Here is an 18,161-nt window from a genome sequence, read left to right on the forward strand (position 1 = left end):
AAAGATTGTGACAAAAGCTTACCGAAAATTTTAACAATATCTGGTTCTGTTTTGAATTCATGGTCGTATAAAAAAATAGATATAGATTTATCGTTTACAGAAAACAAAAAATCTTCTATGAATCCTTTGGTTATCGAAAGTAAATATTTAGAAATCATCGAAAAACATAAATCCTCCCAACTTTTATTTATTTACTGATGGTTCGAAATTGAATAATGATTCAACAAGTTGTGCATTCTACGATCAAAGTAACAATTATACTTTCAAAACAAGGCTCGATTCTCAGACCTCTATTTTTAGTGCAGAACTTATGACTATTAAGTTTTCTTTGAAATATATTATCAACTTACTTCGAGTCTAGGAAATAGAAGGGATTCAGTTGTACTATCTAGATTAAGTATTGGGCACACAAACTTAACGCACGGATATCTGATGACTAAATCTTCCCCTCCTATTTGTTTGGAATGCGACTCAAGAAAAACAATTAATCACATATTTAATGACTGTAAAAACTATGAAAACCTTAGATTAAAGTTCGATATTAACGCTAAATCATTATTCGATGATATTGTCACACTAAACAGAGTATTAGAGTTTATCAAGGAATCAGATTTATATATATTAATTTAGTTTTAATTTTTACTAATCTTGTTTATAAGGAAACATTTGTAAAAACCTTCGGCCTGAATAGCCTCTATGTGCTGATGGCCATGTAAATTATGAATAAATAAATGAAATAAAATTTAATAATTTTTAATAAGATTGAATCATATAAATATAGTCACGGTGTCTTTTTGAGAATAATTTCAAAAAAGAAAAAAAATCAGCATCTCTGGAAATTTGCCAGATTATAAAAGAGACTCTCCTCTATCTAATGCACTATTCAGGAAAAACTCGATCGGGGGGTCTTTTACAACTTTTTTTTTTAAGATTTGTGAACAAAATACAGGAGCAAAATTGTCAAGTTATCGTTTATTATTTTTTCTGAGAACTTCACATTTTACATTTCTGTAAAGATTCGTTCGAAAATCGATAACTTCTTAAAAAATTGGAATAAAATTTTTTTAAATACAAAACTTCGACAAAAAAAATCATTTACAAAAAAAAAATAAAAATTATCAAAAAAAAAACTTTGTGGAATTAGCCTTACAATAAACTGGCAACAATGTAAAAAAAACAAGAACACGGTCATAAGGATGTATTCGCTATGATCATTTCAATCTTAGGCAGAATGTAGTTTAGACTTTAATAACGAAAGCTATAATGCGATCATACAACAATATACTTTCCCCTCTCACGATCTATTTGTAGTTTGGACACCTATATGTGAGGTTTAAAGAAAAACAATACAAAAACTATATGATTTGATAATTATTGAATGTGTGTTTTGATTGCATGCAGGAAACCATTTTTTATCATGAAAGAAATATGTTTTTCCATTTTATTCCAAGTAAGTCCATGAAATCTGTTTCCTTTTAACATTGAATTTCCTGTTTAAAGATTGATGTAAGCATATTTTTTGAAATATAAACCATCGTAGGTTGTCACAACGAACGTGTTTGATTAATTTTAATAGGAATTGTAACGTTTCAATACACCTTTTGTTTTAATATGATCTGCGAAATTAAAACGCAAAGAATTATGATTCATTCAGAATTGTGTTTGATTTATTCTTTAAAAATATTCTAAACCCCTGATCGAGTTTGAAAATCTATTTTAAGGTTCAGGAAGCAACAATATATTTTAGAATAATTGAATAGTTATTCTCTTCCTCAACTCAAAACTAAATTCTGTCACCGAAAGAAATGATTATAGAAAGTACATACACTTTTATGGCCGTGCTCGTGTTAGTTTGCTTTTGCTAAAATTTAACATTTTATAAACAATTTTTAACACTAAACGTACCGGAGGCGGTCAAATGACGGTTTTGAAACTTTGAAGAATGATTACACCTTCTATAAATTTTTTTTTCGCCAAATTAACGACAGGACTATTTTTATTTTCAAAATGCAAGTATTTTTGGGTTATTTTTTTTTTTCTAAGTGTTGTGGTTTTCGAATAACGCATGTGGTATACCTATTCATACCGCGAGCGGTCAAATGACGGTTTACACTGTTTTCGCTAAAACTTTCTTGTTTCTCAACCGTTTTCTTGAAAGTTTATAGTTTTGAAAAGCCTATAATGTGACTCAAATATGTTTCTCAGACAGTTTTCAGCTACAATCAATTATTTCAAAGTTATTTTAAGCCCAAGAAATTTTTTATGAAAAAACATGCTTCAGGAAAATTGCTATAAATCAGTTATTTAGTGCTTGAAAAAAAATTCACTTAGTGCCTGAGAAATCTGAAGTAAGAAGCTATATGCTGCACATACGGAAATTTTTATCAAGTTTTTTTTAAGGTCATGCCCACAAAAAATGTAAAAAAGTTGTGTAAAACCCGTACTTTTCAATCAATCAACCGCCAAAGCTGTTCCTGTTACAGTAGAAAAATTTCAAAAAATGAATTGGAAAGTTGACGTAATTTGTCACATTTTGGCATCTTTAGATTTTGTAAAATACGAAATACATAATTTATGACGAATTTTTAAACCGTAATTTGACCGCTCGCGGTATGAATAGGTTTATACAAAGTGTCGGTATGTTTAGTGTTAAGGTATTATTTAATTTGAACGAACGAATCTTTTCACATCTAAGCTAAGATTGCCAGAATTTTTTCAGCACGTTCTCGTGCCGGACTAATCGAAGCAATTTTATCTAATAACCTTGCAAAATCCAGCCATTCAATTTCAAAATATTTTGCCGAAAAATTCGGGCAAATTTGGTAAAAATCCAATAATTACAAAACAAAAATCAAGAAAAAAAAATTTGCAAAATACTGTTTTCGTGATAACTCGTCAGCAGATTTCAAATCGTATTTAAGGCTTCCAAAAATTTTTGTTCAGCAACTTTTGTTTTTCTTCTGAACGGTTTGGTAAATAAAGTGAATTAATATAGGCAAAATCCAGGGTTTTTTCAATAAAACATAGGAATTTGGGCTGGACTGAAATTTTCCCAAACTGTGTTTTAAATATCCGGTCAAATCCGGATAAAACTAGGCAATCTGGCAACCTAAATTTATGCTCAAAAAAGAAAAAAAATGGAGTTTTGAGGAAAAGTTTATGACGAAAACTTGAAAATATTGCTCGTGTATTTTGTTCATAAACCGTAAAAATAGCGCGTTAGTAAGGGGAGAGTGTCTTCTTGTGTCAAATCTTTGAACATGCCGATTTTAAAAAATGAAGTGTACACTAGACTGAGTCGATTTGGGGTCATTTTTGAATTTCTCAAACCCTGGGGTCTTAAAAGCTTCGTTTTGGTCCAAAACTCATCCATGATTTTTTGCAGAATTTTTAAGTAACGTTTACATGAGCAAATTTGAACTTTTAGGTTTGTATGGGAAAATGGAATATTTTGTACTGAAAAATCAACATAATTTTTGTTTCTTCTGTGAAACCGAGCCCGCTAATGGTTTTTGTGCCAATTTATAAATTCCATCAAGGAAATTTTCCGCTGAACAACTTTGTTGAGTATCATAACTTCGTATCTTTTAGACAAAAAATTTATTAGCTGATTAACAGGTGTATGTCTTTTTGGATTGATAAACCATGAATTCAATTGACACCACTGGTTTTGCCCCACGAAGTATGGCATAAAAAGTGATCTTGTAATACTTCGCTAGGCACCCAGCACTGGTGTCAATTGAATTTCTTGTTTATCAATGCCAAATGACATACACCTGTTAAACATCTAATAACTTTTTTTTCTAAAAAGATACAAAGTTATGATATTCGACAAAGTTGTTCAGCGGAAAATTTCCTGTAAGAAATTTAGAAATTGGCACATGAACAATTAGCGGGCTCGGTTCCAAGGAAGAAACAAAAATGATGTTGATTTTTCAGTACAAAATATTCAATTTTCCCATACAAACCTAAAAGTTCGAATTTACTCATGTAAACGTTACATAAAAATTCAGCAAAAAATCATGGATGAGTTTTGGACCAAAACGAAGCTTTTAAGACCCCAGGGTTTGAGAAATTCAAAAATGACCCCAAATCGACTCAGTCTAGTGTACACTTCGTTTTGACAACTTGAAAAAAATGTCGCCTTTTTTTATTTTTCAAATTACCTGACATGTGTGTAAATATGGAAATTATTCCAATAGAGTGTCTGTTTAATTTAGCACACCTGGTGTAAAATTCTCGTAACCGTGAGAACGCAATATGTCGGTAAAAATAATAAAATTTAGGTGCACACTCATTTTTGGGAGTGACTGTAGGGGAGAGTGGGGATACTTGATCCCCTTTTCTTATTTTCGCCATATCTTTTTGGAAAAATGTTGCAACTCGCCGTCTTTGACATTTTCTGACAGCTTGTAACTTCAAGTTTCTATGCTCCAAAAATTAGAACGATACTTGAACCCGTTGATGAACTAGAAGCATTTTCGTGGGAGTAAAAAAAATGCGATTTTTCTGAAGTTAGGGGAGACTTGATCCCCTATTGAAGGAGACTTGATCTTTTATTCAGGAAGCCCTAATCCTTGTATAAAAATCAAACAAAACCCCAAGATAGAATGTTAATTGACTATTTTGATCATGTTTGTTCTCATTTCACAACTTATAGCAGACATATGAAGAAAATTCTATAACTTTGTCTCAACGCTAATAACATTGCATACTTTAAGGCGCTATTTTTTGTAATTAAGAAAAAAATAATTATTTTTGGTCTTTTCTCAGACAATTCTTTGATAAATATTAGTTTTTGGATAAATATTAGTAATTTCGTAATCAGCAATCATAACGATCAATTCAGAAGAAGAATATGCCATTTGGAAGGGGGATCAATTGTACCCAACTCTAGGGGATCAATTGTACCCATTATCAACATTTTAGAAAACTTTTTCTGAAAAAAGTTGAGAGTTTTCCATTGCTTTAAAAATATGGCATTATGAAGTTCATTTTACGCTCGAACGATTGATACATTGGGACAAATATTTTTTTCATAATTTTCCCATGTAAGGAACATTTTAAAGTGATGAAAAAAGATCTTCAAGTTACATTTTGTGAAATTTTTCAAACAAAGTTCAATTACTCAAACAATTATTTTGTTAAAATTTTTTAAACTACAAGCATTGTTATTTTGCTCATTTTGGCACATTTTTCTAGAACATTTGATCTTTGTAAGACATTCCAGTTTCGAGATATAGCTAAGGAATCAAGTATCCCCAGGGATCAAGTATCCTCATTCTCCCCTACATATGTATCAAGATTTCTTGAATGGTTGATTCTTGTTATAATCAACTTTTTTTGCGATCAAACTGTTCAACAATCAACAGAACACTCTTCATCAAAACAACAGCACAACTTGTCAAAAATAGTTGAATTGATTCATGGCTGTGAGGGGGAGGGGGGGGAGGGGGTCCTTCTCCATGGGGGTATCAAAATGCCAAGAAAAATGTTCTTCTCTAAACTAAAAAATTCCCAATTCCAAACATAATTTTAATGTACGACTAAAATGATTCAAGAGTAATAATCTTTACCCAGAACCTCGAAATCTAATTCCAGAGCATTAGTTTTACTACAGTTTTTCAAAATTTTAGTCCCGAGCATCTTATTCCAATAGGATAAGGAAAAGCTTGCAAATCGGCCAGATATTGCCCGAATTTTTGCACTTTATTTATTTGCAGAATAATACAAAAATTCAAATTGAGTCTTTAGAATTATGTATTTTGCGTCCATATTGTATGAGTAAATTTTATCAAAATTAATGTGAACAATTTTTCAAAGTTTAAAACATGATTTAAAATTAGCTGATGTGTTTCGATAAACAAAAGTCAAGTGTTTTTCTTCACGATTTTTGTTGAAATATTTTTAAATTGACGAATATTGGAGATAATATCCCGTTTTTATACTTGTGGAAAAATATCAGCAAAGCTTAAGCTAGATTATTTCCGGATTTTGGATTTCCATATTTGCTAATAACCATTAAAATTCGATGGCTGTGATAAGAACTCAGATTCTGTATCCAGTTTATTGATATTAAGCTTCAGTTTGGATCATCATGGAAAAATTATCCTGATTCGAATCTCGGATTTGTATTTCAAATTTTTTTGTTCGAAACTCATCCTTTTGAAATATGAAAACGATAATATGTACTTAAAATTACAAACCGATTTAAAGATTTGAAATTTTTGACTTTAATTTCTTATGCAGAATTGGATCTAAAGAAAGTTTCATAACGGTGATCCAGAATTGAAAAATCGGAAACAGTTTCATTATTCGCAATTTCCTTTCAGATTCTCAAGTTGAATTTCGAATAAATAACTGAAGAAATAAATCACATTGAAAACCATCAATTAACAAGAATTTTGATCCAAATTTCGTTACTATTTTACCTGAGAAAACCGAGAATTACACTTCAGCAGGTATCGGAATAATCTCAAGCAAAACCGGCACCAATTCGTTTCAGAGTGTTCTATTCTTGCTAATCATGATGATTTTGGGAACAAGCAATTCAACTTCGATTTTCTAAATTAAGATTCCTTATTTTCGCTTTCATTGAAGGTTATATAACACAGGTCAAGTTCTTAGCCAATAAGCCAAACTAATATTTCGCTGGCTAGAATAGTTGTGCCGATAATGATGACATTGCAAATATGCCCGAACAAAAAACTGAACAGACCAAAATAGAAGTGCGAGAACGGCTTCAAAACCTGGACCTCTTCAAGTGCAGCAGCATCGAGAAGGAATTCCCCAAGATGCTTCCCAAAGCGTTATAAAAGGATTTGGCAAATTCAATTTTGGCACAGTGTTTCGGCAAAATTTGGGAAGAACAGCACAAGTTTGGTTTCGAAAATAATGAAGACTGTTTTAGTTCTCGTTGCAGTTCTATCAGTTGTGGTTTCCGGGGTTAGTTTAATAAAAGTTGTGTTAGCTTGATTACTTGAATTGATTTTTTTTAAATTTCTAGGCAATCTATTCCCCAATCCAGCAGGAGAAGATAAGAAAAATTGCGGACCCATGCGCTTCGGAGCAGAACATCCCACTCGCCGAGAGTGACTACAAGCGAGCCTTCGATGGGGGCGAACTGTTCGAAGATGAATCCTTCTCTAAGGTACCAAGCTTAATTACAATGCTGACTGAACCATAACATTAAAGAGGGGCTAATCCAAATTTCAATTACGAATCCATTTCCAGAAAATGGCCAAATGCTTCCTGGAGAAAATCGATGCCCTTAGCGCTGATGGGGTAATTTCGGGCAAGATGGTGGTGGAATTTTTCGCCGATGGAAAGACGCCCGCACCTTTGGTGGAATTAGCGGAAAAGTGTGTTTCCAGTGCTGAGGGCGAAACGTCCGATGATCGGGCGTTAACTTTCTACAGATGTTTTTCCAAGGGAAAAAGTGCTAGTATCTAATAATTGAGGTGTGAAAAGTGAAATTCTAAAGTTTGTTTTGAAAGATAATCAGCAATTATTTGAAACAATTTCTGAAATAAAACCGTTTTTCATCATTTTCATTTGTATAATTTAAGAGAAATTTCACGAAAAAACTTCAACTTTTCAATTCTGAGTTGCAGTAATTATAGCTTGAATTAATTGAAGCAGATGCTGCAAAAATCGTCCGTTTTCCTCCGGCCTTTCCCTTTGATAATAGATAGTAACAGGTGGTTCCTCATCAATAAAATTGAATTCCTATCGTCTCTCCGTACGTATGTACATAAAGTGTTGAACAGTTGTTACATCTACCCGGATCGAAAAAGGCAAATCTTGAACTGTACGTATACTTCTTCCCAGTTTCCATTTGGGGAGATTTTTTATAGGAAGGGATGTTAAAAATAAGAAAAAAGAAACCATCTGAATGTGCGGGCGCTTTTATTGCGTGCTTAATTCTCTTGGCACATTTTCACAAGTCGGAAAATTTTCCGACACCCCCTTCTCACTTCAGGGCATTTCGACGGAAAGTCCTGCTGAAAACGGCCAGACGACCGAAGATAATCTTAAGCACTAGGTCCTAAGCCCTTATGGGCTCCTTTTTTTGGCTCCGGATTATCTTCAACAGCTGGTTCGACTTTTCAGTTTTAGAATAGGGGAAAAATGTTACAGGATTATCTTCAACAGCTGGTTCGACTTTTCAGTTTTAGAATAGGGGAAAAATGTTACAGGGGTTTGTATGTAAAATATCATCAAGAATTTAAGAGTTTTTTAATCTATTAAATGAAAATGAGTGTTTTATTGTTTTGTTAAAATTATTTGTTATTAAAAATTTATTTCTGATGATTTGAGAGAAAATCTTTCATTTTCAATTTTTTAACTCACTTTTCATATATATTTACTATCTTTGAAAAAGGTATCTTGACGATTTTACTGAAGGTTCGAGAAATTCAAAACCATTTTTTTTTTATTTTCGAAAATGGCAAAAAATCGGAGATCGAATTTTGATTCAATTGAAAATTTCTGTCACTCATTAAAAAAATATTTTATAATGAATCAGAATCTAAACTTGAGATTTCGATTTCTAAATCAGCAAAAACCGGAAGGATTTCTGAGAATAAATTTACAGGAAAAGATTATGAGATATATTATCCACCTGTCTTGGGTTTGTGAACGAAAAAATAACAGGGTTTTAATTTTTATTATTCTATATATATAAAAATGAATTTCTGTCTGTCTGTCTGTCTTTCTGTCTGTCTGTCTGTCTGTCTGTTCCCTATAGACTCGAAAACTACCGAACCGATTTGCGTGAAACTTGGCAGATGAGGGTATTGGAGGCCGGGGAAGGTTCCTATCATAGTTTGGGACCCCTCCCTCTTTCTGGAAGGGGGAGGGGGTCATATAAATAAAAGTGATAAGTCTTCATAAATCGAGAACTGATCATACAAATGAAACCAAATTTGGCATGGGTGTGTATTTCTGTATGAGGAATGTTTCTAAGAATATTTGGTACTCCTCCCTCCTTTCAGTTAAGAGATGGAAAGGAGGGAGGGGGCCTACCTTAAAATTTTTAACATAACTGGAGATCTAATCAAGATAATGGAACCAAATTTGGCATGGGAGGGTAGTGGAATACGAGAAATGATTCTATGATTATTTCAGACCCCTCCCTCTTTCCAGTGAAGATACAGGAAGGAGGGAAGGGGCTTTCATATCTTTTTTATTGTATAATTATTGTATAACTTGAAAACTATTCGAGCAAATGCAATCAAATTTGGCTTGGAAGGGTGTTTTGGTACGATAAATAGTTTTGATGAATATTTCGTACCCCTCCCTCCTTCATATGAAATGATAGAAAGAGTGGAGGGGGCTCCTTTACAATTTTTAACATAATTGGAGTTTAATCAAGCAAATGGAACCGAATTTGGCGTGGGAAGTTATTTTATTAAGAGAAATGTTTGTATGATATTTTGATAACCCTTAGTTTTTCTAGCCGGGAAATCTGAGGGTGGAGGGTGCTCCCATACAATTTTTTACATCACTCGGGAGCTAACCCAGCAAATGGAACGACATTTAACTTGGGAGGGTATTTGAGCACAAGGAATGTGTCTGTGAATATATGGTACTACTGCCTCCTTCCAGTGGAGTGATAGGAAGAAGTGAGGGAGGCTCCTTTACATTTTTTCGCATAACTCGAGAACTAATAAAGCGAATGGAAACAATTTTGGCATGGGAAAGCATTCGAATACGTAAAATGGTTATTTGCTTATTTGAGACTTCTTCTTCCTTCAACTGGGGATACAGTTAGGGACATACGATTGTTTTGCAAAAAATCAAGAACTTATTTAACTAAATCTAGCAATCATACAATCGATCAAATGGAACAGAATTTGGCATGGAAGTGTATTTGAATACACGGAATGTTTGATCTTGATCCCCTCCTTCCAGGTAAGGGATAGGTAGGCAGAGGAACTCTGATTCAAATTTTAAAGCATAACTCGACAACTAATAAAAAAAAAATGAAACCAAATTCAGTATGAGAGGATAATCGAGCACAAGAAATGTTTTCCGGTGATTTAACATCCCTTCCTTTAGTGGAACTATAAAAAGTGATTGAAACACAAACAGACAGTGAAACATTTTAATGATTTTTTAATTGAATTTATAATTTTGTGCAAATAAATGAAAAGTTAAATATCTAGGTACCACATATTTCAGTTATTTTTGGAAGGTGTAGCAAAGCACACCGGGTCAGCTAGTTTCAGATATAATTTGATTTAAATATTTTTAGCATTGGTTCAAAACTTGAAATATCTATGTTTCTGTGTTTTACTACATTTAGAATAGGCATATTGAATTCGAATTCAAAGAATTGTGAGTTCCAGATAAGAATTGGAGGTAAAAGTGCATCTAGAAAACGTTTTTCTAAATAGTATATATTTTAGCTTTCATCTCGCGGTTTCATACTTTGCATTCGTTATTCTGACAAAAACAAACAAGAACGAAAACAATTTCATGCTTCTGAAATTAAATTTGCGAAACAGATATGGTCAAAATATAATTTTAACCAGAATTGATAAATGTTGCAAATATCGTTTTACCGTCACACGGAAAAATGTTGCAGTGGAAAGCCAATAGTCATGTAGCTATTATGTCTTTTTCCTTTCTGCGAATGTCGTTCCAAACAAAAAGGTTACTCAAAAAAAAAGTCGAATAACATTTGAAAAGAATATCACAACTCTCTCAGAGATCGGGACGGTTATGTAAAAAAAAGTTGTGACCGTCCGAGGAAAGTCGGCGTTTGGTAGAATAACATTCTTTTTTGGAAACGTTACGGCGACATCGTCATTTTTAATGTCACGAAATCTCAATCGTAACATTCATTGAAATGTTATGAATTTTACAGTCGCGACCGCTTTTAATGCAAAGAAAATGAAGACTGTAGTATCGCCAATAACTCTTGGAACTGTCTTGCTTGACTAATTAATTATAGTTACGTTATTTATGACCGTCGTACGGTTACGTTCTTCACGAACACTCCTGTAGAAATGACATCCGACGCAAGAGAGAGAGGATGAAACATTCGGCATTCTAGTGACAGACGCGAAGAGAGTAGCACGTTACTACAAAGACCATAGGATTTAGATCGATAAGATTAGAAGATGATACGAATATTAATAAGTTGCCGTGTCGTTGGGGAGATTAATCGCGAACATATTAATGATGATTAACGGCACAACCCAGCAAACATGAAATCGTAACAGAAATGATATCTTAAGTCGTTTATAATGGGGTCGCGAAGCGCAATTCCAACTGCATAGTGAAAAGATTTTATAAAATGTCGTTTGAAGTCAGTTTAAATCGGATATGATAGAAAGGCCACCATGTTTGTAAATTTTAAAATGATTTTTCTCCCGCGCGGGCTTCAAGTGAGAAAATCATTGTCATGTTCTCTCTGCAACCAGCAGTGCATCCAGATGGCTAAAATCGGATGGAAATTGAGTGGTATTGCCCATGAGAGAACTGAAAATAATTGTCAAAGGCAACGATATGTAGGCTATGAAATCAAAATCTTGTGCTCCTCTGCATTCTTCCGATAGGTACGAATAAGGTGTCGGATAACGCCCAATTTGTGTAGTTTTATGTATGTATATTTCCTCCACTTTGGTGGGTAAATTCTGTTTTTTTTTTCAACTTTCATACGATTATTCTTCGATGTATATCAAAACAGCATAAGAATATAGCTACAAAAAAATTGCTGGGAAGCACCGCGAGAAATAAACTAAGCTCCGATTTCAACTTGCAATCCCTCTAATGACAGCGTTTGACTTGTATGTGACGAAAATTAGTGGCACGAGTTCACTAGTACAAGCTACTAGTGTTAGTACCGGTAGAAAAAAATTTAGCTCCGATTTCAACTTCCGACCGGTCAAATCGGCTATACTTGTTTCTACCGGTACTAACTATAATAGCTTGTACAAGCGACCCCACGACACCATTGTACATCACCTACAATAGACTGCCCCAAATTTGTATGGGAAATTCAAAACCTGTGAAATGTTATGCGCTGCAGGCTAAAATTGATCCTTGTCCTAGTACAAGATCTCATGCCAAATTTGGGCCAGATTGGATCACGGGAAGGGGTCGCTCAACGAGCCTGAAGTTTGTATGGGATTTTGAGACATTTTGTTCGGGAGAAACATGAAAAACCAGTTTTTCATCAATAACTTTGGTTCCCGTCGACCGATTTCTTTCAAAAAAGGGTTTTCTTAAAGCCTAAACTATGAAAAACATTTCATACGAAAACTACATTTCGATAAGAGTTAAGATAAAAAAGTTATTAGGCTTCAAAAATGGGCTGATTTTTCTAAGGATGGTATTCATCACTGTTAATGAGTCGAAGCGGTCGAACATATCGTCGCCTCATTAACACTGATGAATACCACCGTTAAAAAAGTTAGCCCATTTTTGAAGCCTAATAACTTTTTTATCTTAACTCTCATCGAAATGCAGTCTTCGGATGAAATGTTTCTCATAGTTTGGGCTTTAAGAAAACCCTTTTTTGAAAGAAATCGACCGACGGAAACCAAAGTTATTGATGAAAAACTGGTTTTTCATGTTTCTTCCGAACAAAATGTCTCAAAATCCCATACAAACTTCAGGCTCGTTGAGCGACCCCTTCCCGTGATCCGATCTGGCTAAAATTTGGCATGAGATCATGTACTAGGCCTAGGATCAATTTTAGCCTGCAGCGTTTAACTTTTTCAAAAGTCGGGTCATTTGGGGCACTCTAACCTACAAGTCAAACTCTTTCACTTGGGAAGTTGAAATTGGAGCTCAACTAATTATTATTGGTACAAACACTAAAAGCTCCTACTAGTGAACTCGCGACACTAAATTTTGTCACCAACAAGTCAAACCTTTCACTAGAGGGGGCGCAAGTTGAAATCGGAGCTAAAATTATATCTTTTGGCAGCTTGTACTATCAAACTTGTGACACTTGTTTACGTCCCCTACAAGTTAAACCCTCTCACAAGACAGGTTGTCAGTTGAAAGCGGAGCTTGATTAATTTCTCGCGGTACTAACACTAGTTGCTTGAACTAGCGAACTCACGACACCTGTTTTCGTCACCTACAAGTCAAAACATTTCATTTGACCGGTCGCAAGTTGAAACCGGAGCTTAACTTATTCCTACCGATACAAACACAAGTAGCTTGTACTGAAAGCTAACTCGCAACACTTAATTCCGTCACCTACAAGTCAAACCCTTTCACTAGAGGGGTCGCAAGTTGAAATCGGAGTTAAACTACTTGTGCCGGTACTTGTGCCGTTAATCATCATAAATTAGTTTGGAAACCTGGTAATGTAACTCAGTTATGTTGCTAAAGTCTAAAAAACCCTGAAATACAAACTCCTGAAAAAGACTGTAAATTAGCTAAGGGATGCTCAAAATAAAATTTCACTCAGTTTCTAAGAAAGTTAAAATAAGAAGATCTATGTTGCGCATATCTAATGCGAAACTTGGCTTTCTCCAAACATAGATTTCACTTTCCTTAGCCACAACATTATTCGCCTGGATCGTGATTGGCAAACAGGGGGTGGCGTTTTTTTAGGGATCCAGAAATGTCACTCTTTCTATCGTATTCCACTACAACCATCTCCAGGCATGGTTGGTCCGCACTTCTCAAATCCGACAGTGCGCTGTGAAAATCGCCGTTATCTTCTACGATTTGCAGCGCACCACACTTCATTCCGAAATGCTCTACACTCGTTTCCGAGAACAGCCGAAGCCAAGTGTCGAGCAAATCCGGTGCAGGGTTGCCACCTATTTTTCGAAAAAGTCTGGAAGATTTTGCAAAAATGTCTGGATATGTCTGAAAATGTCTGGATAGCTTACTTTTGAAGGTGGTGACCTTTTTTTAAGTCGCCTGATCTCCATGTTGCAGATAGCCACAAATCGTTTGTTTCTGTAACTATCATTACACAATAAATCATTTAGCACTGTTATAAGCCGCATTATTTATGCACTGTGGGATGAAAAAAACCAAATAAGCCGCATATTGGTTCTTTAAGCAGTGCTATAGGGCTTCCAAGCCCTGCAGAAGTCAAGTGACATAAAAGTCAATGCCTATTTGCGGCTTTGTACTACATGACATTTGGGACCTGAAGAATAAATATGGAACGAAAAGAAGAACTGTAAACAAACGTTGAATAAAGTTTTCGCGATCGAAATGGGAATTATTATTTTGTTTAGGAATTCTTGGAGTCGTTCCTGATGGAAAATCCCATCGCAGAACAGGAATTTCATGGGTATAGGATAGAGTCAACGACTATTTCAACAGAGTTTCCGATTTGGCCAGCAATGTTGCTCGTAAAACATGGTCAACCCAAACATCGAACCCAACCGGAAACTAGAAGAGCTGGAAGAACTTTTGTTGCAGATTTCCGATGTTCACTAGGATTACTGTTTATCAGGTGGATCGAGGATGCTAGGTTCTGGACCATTACTTCGGAGCCATGAAGTTAAGTGTTTCAAAATGCAGTGTACATTTTTTTTTCTTTTTTGCCGGAAAATATTTTGACATCTTCTCCTTGGCATGTTTCGAAAGTGGGGTCAAGCCGTATATCTGCCGAAATACACACCGAAAGTGGCTTTTGAGCAGCCCTTAAGTCAAATATAGAACTTGATAGGCTTTGAAAGCAGGTTCTACATTCGACTATAAGGCTAAACTAGCGCCAATTTTAACGGCTTAATGATTACTTAGGCAGTTACATGTTCTGTTGGACTACATCTTGAAGCATTTGCCATAATTGAAAGCTTTTTCAACCACTTCTGAATTCATAATTCATAAATTCTAATCATTTCCTGTCTTTTTCTACAATGACCATTTTGAATTTTCATAGTTTCTGAGAACAAGTTATGTCCTAACACAAAAGTCTGGAATTGTCTGGCAGAAATGACAAAAGTCTGGAAGTCTGGAAACCTGAAAAAATGCCTGACAGAAGTCCAAAAAGTCTGGAAGATCCAGACAAAATCTGGAAGGTTGACATCACTGATCCGGTGCCCCAATAGCAACACTACTGTGTGAGCAGGAGAAATCCCGAAACACACAACTGAAGTGAATTTTTTTCCTTCTCTCCCTACTACAGTAGGCAAACAAACAGCACGAAACGATATTGCTTCTTCCTTTTCTTGTTGGGAAAGAACCAAGCCTACTGAGTTGCTTTAGCGCTGCTCCCCTACACTTAATGTGATGATTTTATTTCTCTTGCTCTCACACTGGCAAAGCGTTCTCTGCTCTTTGATTTGGTTACGCCCGGCGTCCTAACAGAGCAGGGCAATTGTTTCAGAACGAAAAGTTCACTGAGTTGCATTTTTCAAGCCGCTCGGGGAGAAATGGACAACCATGTCTCCAGGTATTGAAGTCGTTATTTTCCAAGCTAGAATAAAAGGTCAAGACCTTTGTCTACCTCGGTTTATATTCCGCCACCTTTAAGCGTTAGCCGGAACCAATTGGTGAATATTATTTCACTTCTCCCAGAACCCCGACTATTTCTGGGAGATTTTAACTTCCATGGCGAGGGGTTATTTATGAGCTGTGCGACGACTTCAACATGACTGTCAAAAACAATGGGGAAGTGACTCGAATTAATGGATCCCAATCACAGCATCGTATTTTAGACCTTTCTTTAGCTTCTTCCTCTCTGAGCTTGGATTGTACGTGGAAGATAATCCAAGACCCTCAGGGAAGCGATAATTTGCCTAACCATATTTTTATCAGCAGTAGTCGTAATCTACCCGAAGAGATCAATATTACTTATGACCCCACAAAGAATATAGATCGGAAAAAGTATGCATCGGGTGTTAGCGACGCCATCAACTCAACGGACGAACTGCTTCTGGAGGCAGAGTATGGTTTCATCTCCGGGACGACTGTGCAATCGAGGCACATGTCAGTTGAAACGAAAACTTAACGATCCTGAAAAGACCTCCTACTCCGTGATGGGACGATGAGTTTTCTCGCGCGGGAAATGAAAAGCGCAAGGCGTTTGTCGAGTTTCACAGAACCGGATTGCCAGAGAAGTTCCAGCGTTACTTGGTTTTAGAACGCAAGTTCAAGAACTTAATCAAGGCCAAGAAACGTGGATACTGGCGGCGATTCGTGTATGGGTTACCTCGAGAAACGTTCCAGCGTACACTTGGGCAAACAGCACGAAACATGCGTATTCACAGTCCCTCGAACGAAAATGAGGAAAGTTCGAGTAGATGGCTATTAAAGTTCACGAAAAAGGACTGCCAGGACGCAGCACTAGCTCTGAAAATATACCGGGTTACAGAGAATAGCTCCGAAACCGAGGATAAATTCTCGATGGTCGAATTTTCACTTGCGCTCTGGTCCTGCGACAATCAACTGGACAGAACCAAATTCAACTTGTTGAAGAATCTGCCAGATTCCGCTAAAAACGTTTATTGAATTTATTCAATGAGTGTATGGAATTAAACATTGTTCCGCATGACTGGAGACAAGTGAAAGTCATCGCCATGCAAAACCGGGAAAACCAGCCTCTGATAACAATTTGTTATAGGCCGATTGCAATGCTCACGTGTCTCCGGAAATTGCTCGAAAAAATGATTCTCTTCCGACTGGATAAATGGCTTGAATCAAAAAACCTGTTGTTAAGTACACAATTTGGATTCCGTAGAGGCAAGGGTACGAACGACTGCTTAGCATTACTTTCATCAGACATTCAATTGGCGTTTGCCCGAAAAGAGCAGATGGGGATAGTATTTCTGGACATTAAAGGGGCATTCGATACGGTGTTCATTGAAGTGCTTTCTATGAATCTTAACTCTAGCGGACTTTCACCAATTTTGAACAATTTTCTATACAACCTGTTGTCTGAAAAAATCATGGGTCTACCCCAAGGCTGATGTTTAAGCCCTCTGCTGTACAACTTTTACGTCCGAGAAATCGATAGTTGTATGGCACAAAATTGCCCGCTACGACAGCTTGCGGGTGACTGTGTTGTTCGCATCACAGGTAAAACAGGCACTCAAATAAAACCTCCGTTCCAAGAAACTCTAAATAATTTATCACTTGGGCCAGAAATCTAGGCATCAAGTTTTCGCAAAGTAAAACCGAGTTAGTTGTTTTTTCAAGGAAGCATTTTACTCCTCAAATAGTGCTCCTTATGATGGGTAGAACTCTAACTCAATCACTTAGTTTTAAATATTTGGGTGTCTGGTTCGACTCTAAATACCTGTGGGGAAAATATTTTAGGTACTTGACTCAAAAATTGCCAAAGGAGAATCAATTTTCTTCGAACAATTACTGGAACCTGGTGGGGTGCTCATCCACAGGACCTGATCAGGTTATACCAAAAAACGATACTGTCGGTCATAGAATAAGAAGCTTTTGTTTTGGGTCCGCCGCGAAATGCAATCGACACATACGATGAGTCTCGAAGTACTGGCGGGAATAATGCCGTTGAAAAATCGGTTCTTCGATTTATCGCTTCGTTTCCTAATTCGAAGTGTAACTATAATCCTTTGGTAATAGAAAATTTGGAAAGGCTTATGAATATTAATCCGCAAGTCAAATATGTAAAAAATTATCATACTTTCAGTCAATTAGAAATATATCCTTCTTTATTAAATTCGGACACGAGTCACTTTTCCCCGATCAGCAGATCCTTGATAAAATTCTATTTGTACATGATCGCTGACATCTGTGGAATTCCAGATCACGTCCGACTCAACATCATTCCTTCAATCTTTGCATCAAAATAACGTGAAATTGGTCCTATAGAAATGTTCTTTACTGATGGTTCTAGAATCGACAACGCGACTGGCTTCGCAGTGTATGATGAGGGCTTTGAAGCTTCGTTCAAGTTTCGAGAGCCAAGCTCCGTTGATCCTTGGTTTTTTTTTGTCCAAGAGAGAAAATTTAGCGAAACCAAAATCTTAAATTGCTGGTAGCTAGCCGCTATTTACTGCACCTTGGAACACATTCGCATACTGCCCGTAGACCACTATTTCTTCTACTCGGCAAGTCTCAGCTCCGTTGAGGCGATTCGATCGATGAAACTGATGAATCACTTTTCCCACTTCTTGCTGGAAATTTCTGGGATATTGGGCGCTCTTATCGAAAATTCGTATAGGATTACATTAGCTTGGATCCCGTCTCATTGT

The 18,161-nt window shown here is 35.9% G+C and overlaps 2 protein-coding genes across 2 annotated transcripts in view; one reads left to right on the forward strand and one right to left on the reverse strand.

The window, feature by feature from the left end:
* The window catches only part of LOC129752260 (uncharacterized), a 393,422-nt gene that overhangs the window by 360,121 nt on the left and 15,140 nt on the right, over positions 1 to 18,161 (reverse strand). The window lies entirely within an intron of this gene.
* LOC129750506 (uncharacterized) lies at positions 6,858 to 7,459 on the forward strand. Its single transcript, XM_055745469.1, has 3 exons — positions 6,858 to 6,945; positions 7,007 to 7,150; positions 7,234 to 7,459. The coding sequence occupies exons 1-3, from the start codon at positions 6,895 to 6,897 to the stop codon at positions 7,450 to 7,452; spliced, it is 414 nt and encodes a 137-aa protein (XP_055601444.1). The 5' UTR covers positions 6,858 to 6,894; the 3' UTR covers positions 7,453 to 7,459.

This window comes from Uranotaenia lowii, chromosome 3 (genome assembly GCF_029784155.1).
Source record: "Uranotaenia lowii strain MFRU-FL chromosome 3, ASM2978415v1, whole genome shotgun sequence".
Taxonomy (NCBI): Eukaryota; Metazoa; Arthropoda; class Insecta; order Diptera; family Culicidae; genus Uranotaenia; species Uranotaenia lowii.